General features: G+C 42.0%; 1 protein-coding gene across 3 annotated transcripts in view; it reads right to left on the minus strand.

The window, feature by feature from the left end:
- Nucleotides 1–17,996, minus strand: part of CTNNBL1 (catenin beta like 1) — a 161,126-nt gene that overhangs the window by 97,316 nt on the left and 45,814 nt on the right. For all 3 annotated transcript variants that reach the window (XM_080813370.1, XM_080813371.1, XM_080813369.1), the window contains exons 4-6: nucleotides 17,749–17,888; nucleotides 8,082–8,179; nucleotides 713–806 (exon numbers count right to left, since the gene is read on the minus strand). In XM_080813370.1, the coding sequence (XP_080669496.1) occupies nucleotides 713–806; nucleotides 8,082–8,179; nucleotides 17,749–17,888 (332 nt within the window). The remainder of the gene's footprint in view (nucleotides 1–712; nucleotides 807–8,081; nucleotides 8,180–17,748; nucleotides 17,889–17,996) is intronic.

A 17,996-nucleotide genomic window follows, 5' to 3' on the forward strand; every position in this document is an offset into this window, starting at 1 on the left:
ATATGTTACCTTTATTTTTTTTTTAATAAGACAATGACCAGTGATAAAGAGGACTACTCAAAAGCACAATTTTAAATAGGATAATGGTTCAGCAACTTTGCAGGGAGAAAGATCTGGGAGATTTGAGGAGGAAGAAGGGAAATACAGCAAAGACACCCACTTAAGTTAACATATGATGAAAGTGCATCTAAGTTAACAGCAATATTTCAATTCGGTTCACATGGAAAACTACACATAAGAAGACAAAGACACACTTAACTGTTTTCCAAATAAACTGTCTTACAAAGGTATTCCACTGTTCCAAAGTTTGTAGTCCCACTGAAGGGAGTAGGAAGAAAAACCAATATAGAGAGATTAAAAATAGTAAAATACACACTTTCTAAAGCTAAAAAAATTTTAAAATTAAAAAAAAAATTCACCCTGCACAGACATGACCCTAACATTTGGAGGCAGAGGTCTGCTAAAAGGGGCCAGTTTTTGTCCAGGAAGTTACCCGACTTAGTGGATTTCTGCTTTTATTACTTGCAAGCCAAAGCAAAGCTGCCGTTATATGACATTTACACAAGGGTCTTCATTTCTGGAAAAGCAGTCTGGGACTAGAAGGAAAGAAAACACCACTGCTGTTGACTCTATTATGAAGGAAGAAAGAAATGAGCACCGAACCCCCAAACAAACACGAAGGTCTCAGATCACTGGTTGTCCTGCCCCTCACCTAGAGTGTTGTGGACCCCATCCGCCTCTTCTTTCACGGACTCATCCAGGCGCTCCAGATTCTGCACTAGCAGGGCTACCACCTGCCCATCCACCTTCAGCAACAGGGGAGCAAGAGGAGAGAGGGATACATGTCACAGAACAGTCCCAAAATGTTCCCATTCCCATACTTTCTTCTCACTGCATCAACAAAAGAACAAATCAACCACCCATGGTTTACAGTGTGCTCTTCCATCCCATTACCTCTTTGGGTCCTAAAGTGACCCCAAGGCAAAGAAAGGGCAGGCTTCCTTACCCCTAACTTAAGATGAGTAAATCTAAGCTTAAGGAGACAAAGTAAAGTTCAAGGTTACAAAGTTGGTGAGTATCAGTGCTAGCACCTGAACCCAGGCCTTCTGAAACCAAGTTCACTGCTCTTTCTACTTCCCTGTGGAATTGAAACAAACATCTTGCAAGAGTGCCATCTTAAATCAGGTCAATAGTCTGTTTAAGTCAAAAGCACGTTTCTAGACCACAGCACCGAGAGATGTTTAGTTGGGAAGTTTATTTGCCATACTTTACACTGACCTCAAAATTTAGGGTTAAACTCAAAACATTCCTAATGTTCTGTGCTAAGCTTTTATGAAACTATTACTTCTGATGAATTTCTAATTCCTTCTTGAGAAGAGTATTAACGTAATAAAATGCCTGACATTTGTATTACACTTAACACATAGAACAGCAATTAAATTTCTCTAATTTAATTCATACAACCTTATAGAAAACTTTCAGTAGCCATGTCACAGAGCTGATATTCAGAGATTAACAGCTTAGCCAAGACCAAATGGCTACTGGGCAGTAGAAGAAAAGCAAAAACCAACCTTCCTTCTTTGGTGAAATAACACTTATACTACCTCATGCTTCCCTCTGCACACAAGCTGTACTCTTAGGGAGACTGCCCTTTGTGTAACCCTTATGCAAACCCAGGAAGGTAACTAAGGAAACGCAGAATCAAGAAGTGATTACCCACCTGGTAATAACTTTCTCATCAGCAGCCAGTCAGTAACCTGCACAGGAAAATAAAACCTGCCGTGTGTCTGTGGTATATCCTCTCTGACTGCCTCCCTTAGGAAATGGGAGGATTTCCCATCCTGGCATACTCTTCTAAGGGTAGTGCAATGCTATGGTACATGACAGATAGTCATTTTGCTAAATTCAAATAAACTGAGAAAACACTTACTTTGTGTGCTGCAATCAGGTCTTTTATAGAAACTGTTCCATTTACTATCACGTATCCTCACAGCTCTTATAGGTGAGCAAACAAAGATCCAGAGAGGTTAACTAGCCTCGCCAAAGCCACAAAGGTTGGGGCAGAAGTGACTGACTCTAAGCATCTATTTTTTTCCAATCATATCCTGTCACTTTGGGGAGGGGAAAAGAAAGGAGAGATACGGAAACGTATCAGCTCACTCAGCTGACACTGCTGAGCACCTGTGTATAAGATACCCTACGACACAGTTCAAACTGAGCCAGAGGATGGAACAATAGCAAGAGAGACAGATCTTGAAATAAGGCCTCCACTCCTGGTGACACTTAAAGGAAGCATCTGGCAAGGGGGAAAAGCTGAAATTCTTGACTGATTTGTGAACCTGAATCATAAATAAGGTAGAATTTTCTAGACTCTGCCCTTTATACTGTGAAGAACAATGCAAGACACTAGCTGCAGATCTGAGGGGATACTGATGCCAGAATTGAGGGTGCCCGTAAATACGAGAATGAGCTGTTTTCCCCTCTTATCCCAAGGAGATATACAATCTCACTCTCAAATCTCACAGCCAGCAAAAGCTTCACCAAAGAAATCCACTGCAATGTTTTCCTTAATTAATTGGACAATCCGAGTATGTGAGAGGAAACAGAAAAACATCTGGGGGGAAAATATGAACCATGTCACAGTTTGTTTTTCCCTAAATCACCCTGATTGACTTATAATCTCCCTGAATCCTAAAGCAGCAGACACTGCAAATCCACTGGGTATCACATTGCTTGTCGGTTCTGCAAACTGCTTCACCCGTTTCAATTGCTTATTGCTGCTTTATCTGCACTACTTTCCCCCCTTTCCTTGATTCTTAGTTATGTTTCCCATCTCTGCTATCTGGAAAATGGTAGGGGGGACAGTAGCAGTATGCAATGCATTCAAATCCCAGAACTGAATGGATATCTGGCTGGAGGAAATTTTTTCTTGCCACAGAAATCTAACTTCTAAGAGACAGCCTTTTCAAGCTTGCAAAGTATGAAAGTTTATGTTTAGCTGGGTTAAATGCAATTTTATCTGATTGTAGGAGGGTAAAAGCAGTCAAAATACATTTAGCTCAGAAAACCCTTGGAAAAATATCTGTATTATGCATAGCTCTGAATATCACCTAGTAAGAAGCACAAATTAGCCTTCTGTCTTACTCACTCTAGCCCCTTGGGTCTACCACCTTCATGCCAATTTTTTGGACCTGTGACTAAACCTGAAACCAAAAACGAATCCTGGTCAGGGACCAAAGTGTCAGCCAGAGCAACGCTGGCCTTGGAAATCATGACTGTCTTAAGCCTGATGTTTTCTGGTAAGTCCACCAGATACTTCTCCCCATTAGCAGGTCTCCTAAACAATATTCTGGCAGGTCCTACTAAGACAAAGGTCAAGGGCACGTTCAGATATCCTTTCCCACTTGCCCAGGGAAGACGGATACAAGACAGAAGGAGAAAATTTTTAAAAAGGACAGATGAGAAGGTTTGAAGGATTCTTTTCCTATCTTGTACAATCTGCCAATAACCTTTCTTAAGAGTGTGGAGTTAAATTTTCTACCTGCTATGACTTCTGGAAATTTCATAATTAAAAAACTAAGAAAAAACCTCCTACATCCACTGAATCTTGATCAAGCAGTAAGTTCTGAGAGTAAAATGGTAGTATGGTCAGAATGCAAAACTTATGCCTGTTGCCACCTACCTAGTAATATTTCAGTTTCTCCTCTTGCTCCTGCAATTCATTATCCAGCTGCCAAGAACGGTCTTCCTAAACTGTTAGGTCAGACTACGCTACACCCCCTTGCCCAAGATACTCCAGTTACTCCCCTTCTCACCAGCAATTCCACCCCAGCTTCCTACCATGGCCTATAAAACCCTGAGCAATCTGCCCCTGACCGCATTCTCTCCCCTCCCTCCAGCTGTGCTCAAACAGTTTTTCTGTTCCTCAAATCTGTCCAGCTCATTCCTGCCTTAGGTCATCCTTTGCACTTGTCCCATCTTGCCCTCGGTCATTCTGAATGGCTGGTTTCTTCGTGTCATGCCAAACTCAGGCCTTCCCCGACTAGCTAATCTAATGTGACTTCCCAGTCTCCGTACGTCACATCTCCCTATTTTAATTCTTTATGTAACAGAGAATCACTATCCGCTTTCTCGTTTTGCTTCTCCCCACACTAGAATTTGAGCTCCACAAAAGCAGACTCTGTCAGTCTGGCTCACTGCTATATACCCCATTCCTACAGTCTAGAACATACAAAGCATTCAATAAACATTCAGGGAATGAATGAACAAATGCAAATGAAGGTGGACATTAACAGAAATGAGAAGGGATACAAATGACAGGATCCAGAAATTTACATAATATATACCTTTAGAGCAACTGAAAACCTGCCAACCTCAGCCTCACCTGAGCAGCACAAACGCACTGCCAAGCAGCCCAAGCCACAGCACTACAGAACTTCAAAGATGAATGTTTACCATAGGGTTAAGTGAGTGCCAGAATGGGTATGGAGGGCAGTCCCCTGAGTCTCCACATCAACGCGACTTTTGTGAAACTCTTCATGACAAATGGTGGCTCCTAGCCACTATGGCCAATGTCGTGGCCCAGCCACATTCCTACCTCTTCTGCTGGGACACCTGCACACATCCTCCCGTTAAGCTTCCCTTTGAGGCCACAGAAAGTACCTGCAGCTCTGCAGTCCTTCCTGAGTCTTCCCCTCACAACTGGTTGCTCCCTCCTCCCCACTTCCACAGAAGCTCACCTCTCTCGTAACTGTTCTTAATATTCTGCCTTGCATTATCATCACTACTCATTTCATTCTCGTTTTTCTTAAGCTAAACATCTATCCTCTCATGCCTTACTTTGGTCCATTCCCCTCATAAAATTTTTTTGAGTAGTCATTCAAAATGTTTTCTGAATATCTGTCAAAATGAAAAAAATGTTTGCTCTCACTGTATGGCCGATGATACATATCATTTTAACTTGACATTTACTAAGAACTTAGTATGTTCCAGGCATAGTACCTTTATGAAGATAATGGCCAACATTTCCTGGGTGTTTACTCTGTGTTGGACACTGTTCTGAAGATTAAATAACTCATTTATTCCTCACTTCAATGTTATGCAACAGGCACTACTGTTATCCCCATTCTACAGAAGGAGAAACTTGAGTCATGGAGATTAGGTAACTTTCCCAAGGACACACAGTTGGTAAATGATACAGCTACCACTCTAGCCACTCTCTTGATGCGAATCACATCTCGGGAAAGACAAACTTATAAACAGATGTTTATAAGCCAATGTGACAAGTGCCAGGATATACAAAGTGCTAGAAGAACACAAATACACAAATTCCGTTGGGGGCGAGGAGGATGAGCCTAAAAAAACAATAAAAAACAAAACAAAAACCTCAGAAGAGATAAGCTTTAAGTCAGGCTTTAAAGGATGAGCGGGAGTATTCCAGGTAGCCCAGGAAAAGCAAGGCTTGCCAAGCTGAAGGCAGATGGGAACAAAGGCATGGGGCTGCCAAGCACCTGGCAGATTTGGGGACTAGAAAGTAGGAAATGGCTGTCATCTAATCACAACTCTCAAGAAGTCCTAAGACTTCAGAGAAGTGCCATTAAAGCAACATACCCTTGCATTTACTACTCTTAGAAAAGACACTCTTTTCCAGGCTACCAAATCAATTTGTTACAAAGCACAAATATTCACCTTCTGCATAAGTAATAGCAGTTGAAGTGAACCAAATTTTAAGCCCCAAAGATCCCCCAAGAATGCCAGGACAGCACTCTCTCCCCAGAAATGTGCTAGTCCATTGCTTAGGACTTCCAATTGGGAAAAAGACGAAGGCAATAACTGCAAACTGCACACCACAATAAATTCTGCTCCGCGCCCTCTAGCCTCTGCTCATGCTATTCCGGGCCTCTGATATTGGCCCCAAATTAAAACTACAAAGACAACTCAACCCTTGTAATATGAGAATACTTATCAAACTTCTCCCTGAGTGCAGCACAAGGGTAAAAAAATAAATAAATGAAAGACCACCCACCAGTTCTGTTCTGTTATTTACTGATGGCTTCTGACTGGCTGCAGATGAGCAAATCATATATAGGAGTCTAGGAATGTTCAACTGTGATTCACAACAGTCCCACCAGTATAAAGCTGTAAGAGTCAAAATCTTAAAATGATAATAAAAAAACCCTAAACAAACAGAAAACCCTGTACAGCAGCTACCTAATGGCTCCCCAGACTGAGGATGAACTGTTCCTTTCCAAACAAACAATAAAATGTGCACGATCCAGCTTTGGTTGGTGGGCTTAGCGACACAGAAAACACAAAGGGTCCTTTTGTGTGAATTGCTGTTTCTGGGTGCATTTTACAGCAGCAGCCAGGCTAGCTGCTCCTCTCTCGTCTCCCCTATTCACACAGGCAAAGGATGGTAATTAAAATCAGCCCAGGGACCAGGCAGGAAGGCTCACTCAGGGCCACTGTAATTAACCTCTGGAAGGTAAGACTGCACAAATGACACTGTGGGGACACAGAGCAGGAGCAAGTGCCACAGCCTTCCTTCAGATGCTCCTCAAAACAAAAAGACAACCCAACATCATCCTTTTCTTTCTGCACAGTGGTTCCAAGGAAAAATAAAGGTCCTGAATTCTACAAAAGTGGCAGTTCGCTCTAGGACGGAGCCTGAAAGAAAAATGGCAATAGAAATTTTCATCAAACTCAGTCACAAATAGCCCTGCTGGACTCCAGCCTCATGCTCTGTAGCGGACTGTCCTTCATATCCAGTGGGTTTGCAGCCTTTCCATTCACACCGAATGCCAGCAACAAGCATGGCACATGGGAAATTTCCAGTGTCAAGGACCTTGAGAGAGACAGAGTGAGGAGAGGGTATGTGGAGCACCGATGGAGTGTCAGAATCATTTGGGGCCCCAGTCCCAATCATTTCTGATTCAGTGGGTTTGGGATGGGGCCAGAATATAGCCTAACACACACCGCGGTGCTTCTAATACAAGGGACTATAGCCATTTCTGATAAACTGTAAACTGCATCAAAACCAGTATTTACTAACATTCTTAGCAGAAAGAAAAGACCAGACAACAGAAAACAGAGAGGAAGAAAAATTAACTCCGTCCTAGAGGAGGGAGACAGCTTGATGGGTGGACAGAGCGCCACAGGAGGTGTCAGGGTAAGAGGCTGGACCAGACTCCCTCCTCCACTTGCCGGTTGTGGTGCCTTTCCAGTCTTGGAGGCCTCTACGATCACTGGTGAAAGAGGGAAGCTGGTGTGGCGGAGATCTGAACACACAGGCTCTCATTTCTGCTGCACAGGGCCTGGCTGAGTGACCCACTGGACGGCTGCCCTTCTGTATCTGGGCTTCCTCACATGTAAAGGGAGGCGAGGAGAACAGACTGGCTTAACTCACGTATAGACTTTTGACTGGCTGCTGCCTAGAAGACTGTAAAGCCTTATCCAGGCTCCACAAAAAAGACACACAGAAATCCACTGGTCCTGTCTCTACAAGGAGGGGCTGCAACTCTGGCTGGATGAGTTGGAAGGTTTGTTCTTGCTTTTAACATTCTCTGATTCCCTATCTGTAAAATAATAATGGTATCTGTCCTCACTGGTGCTCGCAGAGGAGAGAAGAAACATTTGTGAAAAGACCAGCAACACCACAGTTGGAGGCAGAAGAACAGGAACATGGAGTCAAAAAGAATACAGGTTCAAATCCCAGCTGCGTGACCACGGGCAAGCTGTTTGGCCTCTCTAAGCCTCAGTGTCACAGCTGGAAATGGGAATAGTAGCAGTAATACCCATCTAAGAGGATATGGTGAAGATCACATAAAGTGGAAAAAAAAAATGAGAAAAGGCCTGCCTACAGCAGATATTTAATAAATGCTAGGCCTCTATAACCCCTCCTTAACGCAGTTCCAGAGTATCATGTACCCCACAACCCCACAAGTTGCATTTCTACCTTCTACTCTCCTCATTCAATGTAGCTTTGCCACGGAGCACACACCCATGTGGTACACTCAGAGAAAATGGTGATGATGTTAACACCTACACACACCCACAAAACCCCCGCTGGATGTGCAACTTACCAGAGCATCAATGAGTACTTCCGCTCCCTCTTCACTCTCGTGGAGGGTGTCTATATCTGTTAATTCCTGAAGCAAATCAACCACAGCTATGGACACATGTGAAAAGTGTTAAGGGCATCACGTACATACTGAAACCTTACTGACATTTTATTAAAATCTTTGGTTCCCCTCTGTGTCCTAATCAATCATTTTATTACCGTTCACCTTTAATACACTGTGGTTTTATTAACATCTCTTCAACAAGGTTCTACTCACTGTGGGTGTTCAGTAAATGTTGTTAACTGACTCAGTCTTTTTCCTTATGCTGCCTTCCTGGTCACTTACTCCACAGGTTCACTACATTTTCATAAATTTCAAAATTTCAAATAAATTGCTCAGGAGGTTGCTTTTCCAGTGAGAAGTAGGCCAACACCCTTAACCCTATCTCACAATTTAAATTCTTGGAACTCAGTATAATCTGAACTACCCTGTACAGTTCACCTTCGAAGGCAATAATGATTTCTGAGATGAGATGGCTGGTGTTCACCTAGAGGTCGGCAGAGAGCGGGGAAGGACAGAATCAGTTTCAGATGTAGAGGGGAGGCTTTATACTGGACTGTGCTAGACCTCCCCCTACCCGCAGCTCCCTCCCCTCAAACACTGAGCTACTATGGACATAAAAGGAAGAACAACGAGATAAACACTAGACAAAAATAGAAAGAGGAAGATATACATGAAAGAAAGAAAACAAGAAAGAGAGAAAAAAGGAGTTATGTTTGGAAACTAGAAGGCAGAACTAAACTGCTTTCCCTCCTCACCTTGGAAACACATTCTCTTTTTTCTTTCACTCACTCTTTCTCACACACACACCATGCTCTGCCAATCTGCATTTCTGAATGTCTACGATGAAGAAAGCACTGTGATGGTGACAAAAGCAAATCCACTATTCATTCTGGGCCTCAGCTTCCTCATCTACAAAACGAGGACATTCAATAATCAAGAGACATTTAAAAACTTACGTACCATAGGCAACTGCCAACATGTAACAAATGAGGAATACAGATGTCCTGAAAAGGGGGCAATCAAACTGAACTCAGAAATCAGCAATGATCTGCTAGAGAAAAACTGGTCAGAAAACAGGCAACTAAAAAGGATGAGGGCAGAAGGGGAAGAAAGCCAAGCCACGGGAAGAAGAGGAAGGAGACTGGAAGGGACAAAGGCACATGAAGAGGACACAGAGGATCAGGGAAGGGAGAGAGGGACAGAAGAAAGGGGAGAATGGGGAGAAAATTACAATTAGAGCTCTATGAGGAAAATAGTATTTTGAAAGAATAAACTAACAGCTGTGTACAGACTTGCACTCAAGCACAGAGTGCCGGGGCAGGCCTGGGCACGCCTGGGCACGTGGGAGGCAGGATGAGCAGGTAGTTGGAGGGGGTGGGCTGGGCAGGAAGCCAGGTCTGGAGGAAAAGATACCACATACAAGAGTCCAGAGTGAGACAAAGTCAGAATCAGGGCAGTTTCCCTAGAACTGGAAAGAAAAAAGTAAAAGGAAAGATAAAGGACATAATAACAGGAATGATAGGGCTTGCTAACAACCAGCTAATGTTCCAGTTATTTTATGAACATCTTTTGCTGAAAGAAAAACTATTGGAGGGTTGGTTTTATTCATTTATAACTGACCAGCTGATCATCATGCACAAGTAACTAAGCTATCAGTGTCATCGTCTTTCACTCTTTAAAGTGTTATGTACCCAAAACACCAGAGTGCTATAAAACTTAATATGTAAAAGAGCTGAAAGGTCTTTGGACAAAACTCCTTTATGTGCCGTGTCTAGTCTTCATTAACCAGAAAGTGGCTGACACAAAAGACCACGTAACATAACTGACATACAGTAAACCAAAACACAGTTGTTTGAATTAATTTTAAAAAACAAAAACCGGCTACCAAATTAACCCTTAGGAACTCCAGAGCTACCCCTGACTAGTAGGAATTAAAGACTGCAGCGGTCACCATTGTAATAACATGTTTAAAAGTCATCATTACACCAAGTGCTGAGCTACCAAATTCTCACAAGGGCATTATAAGATACATATGATCCCATTTTATAGGTCAGAAAGCTAAAAGCTCAAAGCGGTTAAGTAACTCAGCTAAAGGCACTGCAATAGTAAGGGGGAATGTTTGGTCCATCTGATTCCAAAAATGATAATCTTGCCACTACACTCCATATTAATGCACAGGGAAATACAAACCAGCTTTAAACAGGGCTAGGTTCTAAGTTCTAGCTAATGACCCCATGGTAATTACAAAGATCTGTCACATATTTTCACCAAAACTTATTAAAAGTTTCAGGAACAAAAAAAAAAAAAGTTTCAGGAACAAACAAGAGTTTCATCTAAGAAACTCCCGAATAAATTCTCGTTAAAAGTTCTTACATGTACATCGTAAAAATCTTACTTATTCACATGCTTATTTAATGTATATATGACATTTCATCTATGTATCCATCCATCCATCCATCCATCCATCGACCCACTGTGGAGTCAGATGTCTACAGGACAAGAATATGAATCAGGCACGTAATAAGCACTATCATTACCTCCCTTGAACAATGCCACACAGAACTAAGTATTTAACTCATATGTTCGTTAAACAATAGCCTCAAAGGGTGCCTGGGTGGCACAGTTGGTTAAGCATCTGCCTTCAGCTCAGATCATGATCCCAGGGTCCTGGGATCAAGCCCCACAACAGGCTCCTTGCTCAGCGGGGAGCCTGCTTCTCCCTAGCCTGCCGTTCCCCCTGCTGTGCTTGTTCTCTGTCTTGCTGGCTCGCTCTGTGTGTCAAATAAATAAATAAAATTTAAACACACACACACACACACACACACAACTAACAGCCTCAAAACACAGATGGGGTATATTTGAAAGAACAATAGATGAAGAGTCAGAGCAAACATGAGGACAGGAGTCATGCCGTATTCATCTCTGCTTCCTATCTTTAGTGAACTGACCTATCCTCAAATTATCATTAGCCATGTAATCCTGTCCAAGCCCCTTTATCTCCTTACAGCTTAGTTTCCCTGCCTGTAAAATGGTGGCAATGGTCTCTGCCCAGCCCATCTCGCTGAGTAGCTAAAAGGAATAAATAAGGTCACATATGTCGAAGGCCAAGCAAATCAAAGTACTAAGAAAATATGAAAATGTTTTATAATAAAGATTGTTAGTCAAGTCTTCCCATGGAATGGCCAAGGCCCTCACTGTTGCCTTCACTTTTTCCTGAAGCCTCTAAAATCTAAAATGTAAGTTAACAACAGCATGGGCTCCCTTTCTGGGTCACAATAGGTTAGAAGATCTAATTTTATTTTTCAGCTATGCTACAGACATTCAGATTGATCAAGTCCTTTTCCAGCCTCTAAGGTCTATGGGCCAGGTATCATATATTTCTTTCATTAGTCTTATACCATGCTCACAGATGTGTCACATTAAACCTAGGAACTTTTTTTAAAAAGGAAAAAAATTGACAGTGGTGGTGGTTTTATGTAGGACAGGATAAATGTCTAACTTCTACCAAGAAAAGTCATTTTTAGAAATGTTCCAGTGGTTATCTCCTTGCCTACCCTCCTGCCTCAGTTGAGAAGTCAAACATGAAAGGAGATACCAGCTATTGGGTCTGGTAAACATCTCATCAATTCTACTGCTAGCTGATTTTACATAAATTTCTAACTTTCACCAAATAACATTTCAGCAAGGCAGTAATGAGTCCATATTGTAATCAGCAACTCCTGGGTAATATAATATTACCCAGAAGACAGAGGTCATTTGAAGACTGGAAAGAGGAATGAGAACCCAAACTAAAGATAGACAGAGGGACTCTCTATCTTGATGAGAAAATTCAGCATGGTCTGCCGCCCATCCAACATTTCTTCACAAGCAGACTCTGGGCATGGGTGATAGGTTTTTCCACTGTAGTTACAATTTCATTTCACAAGGTAAAAGGCTCTCCCGTCCAAGTATAATAGGAAAACAGAGAGCCTGTCTCTCTGTGAATTACTAAAACACAGTTTTTGATAGCCTATTTTGTCATGTCGAGTAGAAAGGCCACCCCGCACACTCCCTCTGTACCTGTCCACTACTGGGGCAATAAGCTAGTGTAATAAGAAGTGAAGTAGAAAAGACCAGCTGGGCACAAAATGGTCCATAATACAAAGGCTTTTGGAAAAAGAGGGAGTATTTACTTCCACTTTTTGGTTTAGATATTTGCTTTTGGGTATGATCCATGTAGAGTTTTGGTACAGATACTGAACGTTAATCTCATTAATCTCCAATAAGATGTGTCCGTAAGGAACAAAGTTACTTTAAAAAAAAAAAGATATGAATAAGATGTAGTAAGCAGATGGCTTTTTTGAAAAAGTCATTTTGGGGGCGCCTGGGTGGCTCAGTGGGTTAAGCCTCTGCCTTCCGCTCAGGTCATGATCCCAGGGTCCTGGGATTAAGCCCCGCATCAGGCTCTCTGCTCAGCAGGGAGCCTGCTTCCCCCGCCTCTCTCTGCCTGCCTCTCTGCCTACTTGTGATCTCTGTCTGTTAAATAAATAAATAAAATCTTTAAATAAATAAATAAATAAATAAGTCATTTCAAAAAGGATTCCTTAAGAAAAATAAACCAGTCTAGATTCAGGGACTATAGCTGATTTATTGGAACAAATGTCGGTTTAAAAACAAACCAACAAACTTTTTTCTTTTACTCCTAGATTAGGACAATGATTAGAAAAGGCTCAATTAATATAGATTAATTTCAAAACACAGACACAATGGTCTTTTTCTCCTTTTAAAACAGTTGGCACAGAGCTACCCAGAATAAACCTGGACTCTTAATTTTCTCCCAATCCTAGATCAAACTAAGATGAGGGAGAAAATGCACTCATTCAAGATTCATTAAGTACCTACTAAATGCTAATGGGCACTATTATGCCACAGGGGAGATGTCCAAAGCATACTACAACCACCCTAACCTTCTAGGGGCATGGAATTCACCTAAAATTCATAAACAAGAACAAAAGCTACATTAAGAGGTCCTTTTCCTGGATTGCCATTTGGTTCTTTTTACCTGATCTGACTTTCTCCAGAGTGTATCTAAAAGGCTCCAGAAAAATGGGTGACTTATCTGCACAGATTACCAGACATGTCAGACTACTGATGAGAAAAAGAAGTACCTTCTCTTCAGTGTAGTTTTGATTCTGGAAATGTCAAGATGAGAACAGCTCCCAGCAAAAGAACAGCTCAAGATTCACAAGTCTTGTTAGACAGTGTTTGCAGGAAAGCACTGGAGCAATAGCCAACTCCCTCCCAGTCCAATTAGAAGAAAGTCCTTAAGAGGCTCAAACCCTTCCCAGCCCTATTCCTGCTCATTAACACTGGGGCTCTAACACACGGCACCCCTGACTTATTGTACACACCCTCTGGGACAATATGGTGTGTTGCAGTCAGTTTGTTTCCCTTCAGCTTTCTCAGACCCAAAGTGCTCAAATTCAATTGATCCCTGCTGGTCTAAAAAAAAGTCTGCCTGCTCTTTATTTTTCAACCCCCACAGTAATTCTTCACAAAATCCAACAGGACAACTTTGCAGGTCCTCCTGGCTTTCTAGAGTCAAAGAAAACTAGGCAGTAGTATAGAAAAGAACAGAGCTAACAACCATTCCCTGAAATTACCTCAAACCAAAAAAAAAAAAAAAAAGAGCTGTCCCATCAGCACCAATGATCTCCTATGTAACTAACAAATTTCTCCCTTCCGGCATATTAGTATGCAACCCACTGTAATAATGCCTTAGGTCAACATTACGATGAGACCTCATTTTTCTGAGTCACAAACAGGTAGAGACAAAGCAGTCTTTGAACAAACTGGGTTACTCAATAAAACCCCCTTTTTTTTTTTTTTTTTTTTTAAAGAATAGAGCACTTAGCTGGGAAGCAGTAGTCTTGGTGTTTTGTTTTTTGTTTTTTTGGTTTTTTTTTTTTTGAGTAAAGTCCTGAGCCTGATATCCTGGTTAGTTTGTAGTGACTACATGAGCACGTCAGCTTCTAGCATGTAAGGAATGGCAATTTCCTGTGCCAAGGTACAGACCATGAAAATAAACTAGAAACACACTCTAATCTCCACATCTGTCAAAAGCTTACCCATCTCCAATGCCCAATTCCCTTATCACCCCCAAGCCAGAAATGACTCACACCTCAGAACTCCAATGGCATTTCGTGAGCGTAATACTCCAAGGGCACTTACCACACACAGTAAGTAACTTGCAAGTGAGTGAGTGTTTTTGCTCTACTGGAGTTATCATTTCTTGTTTCCCCAATAGGACCCAACAGGGCTTATCACAGAAAGGAGGAAGCCCATAAATGCCATAATCTACCACAAAGACTTTAGAAAGGATTCCACTGATTTGTCACTCAAATTGAGAATGCAGCTAATGACATACAAAGATAGGATGTTTTTGGATTTGGTGCTGTGGTGATTTATTTTTTGGTTGGTGGTAAAAGGGGTGATGAGCCACCATTTGGGGTTTTATCTTCCCCTTGTTTTATTCCTCCTTGTTCCTTTAGGCAAAATGAGCAAATATGGCTTAAAATGGGCCACAAAAACTGTTTGTTTAGTAGTACCTTAAGAAAATATCTTTAAACGTACCTTTGATTTTATGTTTCTGTAGAAACACTCCAAAAGGTTCACAAAAAAGGGCTCTAAACACATTTAAATGACTACTTCAAAGGAAAAATGGTTTTAAAAAGCAGTATTTCTAAAAGGCAGCAGCTGTTGGATCCTACCGTGTGTTCCCTTCTAGCACATTCAGAGTGACTCTTCAATACTGCGTGAGGGATACGCCCCTCCCTCTCTGCCCCTCACCCCCAGAGGTGCTCTTCACAGGCCAGAATTCCACTCTGCAGCCAGCCGATGGCTGGGCTCCAGCCTCTCAAGGGGGGAGACAAGGCACAGAAGCGCTGACAGGCCCTCACGAGCAGCAGTGATGCAGAGCGCTGGAATAAACTCTGAAGCTGCTTCTCACGGTTGAAAGGACGAGGCACAAGCTGTTTTCTCGCATCCTCTGCCTCTTAAGGTTACAACGAACCAGCCTCTGATCCAATTAAAATCCCTACAGTTGATGTTTTCTCAGAGAAGGACAAAGCAAAGATGACCTGGGCTTGTCGGGAGCACAACCAGCCACATATGGTGTTGGTTGATAAATGAAGAGTTAAAAAAGATGAAAAATTTAAGTCATGACTGCCATGAAATTATTTATTCATGGTAAGGTGTTTCTCAGGCAGTTACAGCTGTACAACAGTAAATTGTTAACAAGCATCTCCCGAAGAAAAATCTCCATTATAGATCACAGATAAGACAAAACGCAGAGTGCATTGCTACTGGGAGATCAACGTCCCGCAATGGGAGAGGAAGTGTCAGATGCAAGTCAAGAGGGCCTACCCTTTCCTGAAACCACTTTCAAGAAAAACTGTACTTTGAGGAGGATGACATTTACCCTAATTGCTGCAGCTAATTAAAATTAGGTAATTAAAAAATTTTCAAATGCACTTTAAATTTGAGGTAGGGCATAATTAAAAATCAGATTTTAAAAAATATCATTAGGGCAGTAAGGTGAAGGTTGGCACACTAGAGGGGGGGTAAAAAACAAAATGCAGTTTAGCTCTCAGAAAACAGGAGGGAAATGGCAGTCTGTCAAAGTTATTATAGGGGGACTTGTTTTTTTCCTTTTTAAAGACCAGAACTTAACAACTTGGAACATCTGTGCCCTTGCCTTTCCCAAGTATGCCGATGTCGAGCAGCACTTCTTGTGTCAGTCTCCTCCCCAGCAGGAACCAGGCTGGTGAATCAGCAAAATGTCAGGATCGTCGGGAAGCTGCCACTATTACTTTGAGTTAGCAGGAACAGAAAAAGAAAGAGAGCTGTGTTTCCAGAAACAAACTTGGTGATTCCTGTGTGAATACACAATGTAGCAGATGACAATGTGCAACTCTGTCAGGGATGTAATAAGTCCTGCAGGGGGAGGGTTCAAGATGCACTCGAAACAATGCCAGCCTGGAAATCGGGGGCCCAGAGGGCCAGCCTCAACCTCAACAGTTAGCTGTCCAATATTTGGACCTCTGATTTCTCACTAAATAAATAAATAAGGCATGGGGCTAAGTCATGTGTCAGGTCTGCTTTAATTCTCTACGTGAATTAAAAGGTAAAGTCACGACTAAGAACTCTTTATACCTTACTAATTCTGTGAGGACTAGTCAGTACCTTGAATAGGGCTGATCATACAGTAGATACTCAAATATATATTTACTGACTGATGCTGCTTGAACATCCAGTCTAGTTCATGGTTCCTCGGGGTCTAGTACAGTGCCTGGTACATAATAAGCACTCAAAGCACGTCTACTGCATGAATTCATGAGACCCTATGCTAAGCTGATCCAGAAACAAGCTGATCCACCAGGGTTCTCATACAACCCAGAACCCAGCAGTAAACCCTGAGGAACACAGCAACCTGGCGACAGACAGAGTGATTCTTAATGCTACCTAACCTTACAAGTCTCAGAAATGGCTTAAGATCACCCTTCAAGAAGCCTGCATTAAAATTATTCACTGATTTATTTCTATGAGAATTATCAGGCAGGAAAGAACCTAGTCAGACATGCTCTCAGGAGAGAGATTACCAGGAAGATGAAAATAACATGAAGCAGCAGCAGATTCCCCGTGAATATCACTCAGGCAGACTAACTACACTTGTCTCCTACCTTCGGAAATCTGGATTCAAACAGTACTATTGGAAGCGAACTCGCTTTAATGAACATATCCCCGACCACGGGCGTATCAAAACCCGTTTGCAGGAAGCTGCTGCACATCTGAGAGCAAAGACAAAGTAATAAAATGGTTTTGGGAGTCATGGTTCAGATTCAGCTAAAAGTAACATCTACTAAGAGCCTATTGTGTATCAGAAACCACTTGGCCCTCACATGGTCTCCTTTAATATTCTGTAACAATGAAAGGCAAAAGTTATTGACTCCACTTCTGCAGAGGACAATACTGAGGGCTGGAGGGCCATCAAATTTCACACAAGAAAGTAAGCTGGGATCAGTAAGTAAGCTAGATCATCTGTTTAGGTCTAATGCTCATTCAACAAATATTACATGTTTCTGTGCACTGAGGCTTTTTTAAGGAATAGGGAACGTAGCACTGGACAAAAGAAATTAAAATCCCCGTCTTCCTGGACATTCCAGTGTGCTTTCTACCACGGTTCACTGCCTCCTCTTGTCTCAACTCCACTGGGCCATCTGTTAGCAGAATGATGTCTAGATCAACAGATTCAAATCCTATCTGGCCATGCCGCTATAATGGACCTGGAAAATCAAGACCCTGAGAAATTAACGTTATTAAGGTATGAACAGATATATCACAATGAATTCCAGCACTAATAAGAGAAAATAGGACAATTAAGGATTGCCCCAGAATTATTCATAGATAAAAACAGATTTTTCAAATGAGTAAAGAGCAGCGTGTGTTTCAAGATGGGAGATAATTAGAATGAAAATAGAACACCAGACGTGACAGCAGACATCAGCAGAGACAGACAGGAGAAGAGAGTAAACAGTATTCCCTCACCCTGTCAGCCTTCCTACTGAGTACAGATCTGCAAGGATATCTGTATTATCGTGTCCAAGTAACCCAAGGAGAGACTGCACAGCATTCAACTCCACCAGAAGGTGGTACAGGTCTGGCATGGTGGCCACCACATGCATCTCCTGAATGATGTCATTTAGGTCCAGCTCAGATTCCATAAACCTAGGAGGGGAAAACAAGACAGCATAAGTGAAAGGAAAAGGGTACCATCAGGACTGAGGAGCAAACAGCAACATAATCCAGACAGGGAAACAATCTGTCAAAGTGTCT

Source organism: Martes martes (assembly GCF_963455335.1).
Source record: "Martes martes genome assembly, chromosome: 9".
NCBI classification, from domain to species: Eukaryota; Metazoa; Chordata; class Mammalia; order Carnivora; family Mustelidae; genus Martes; species Martes martes.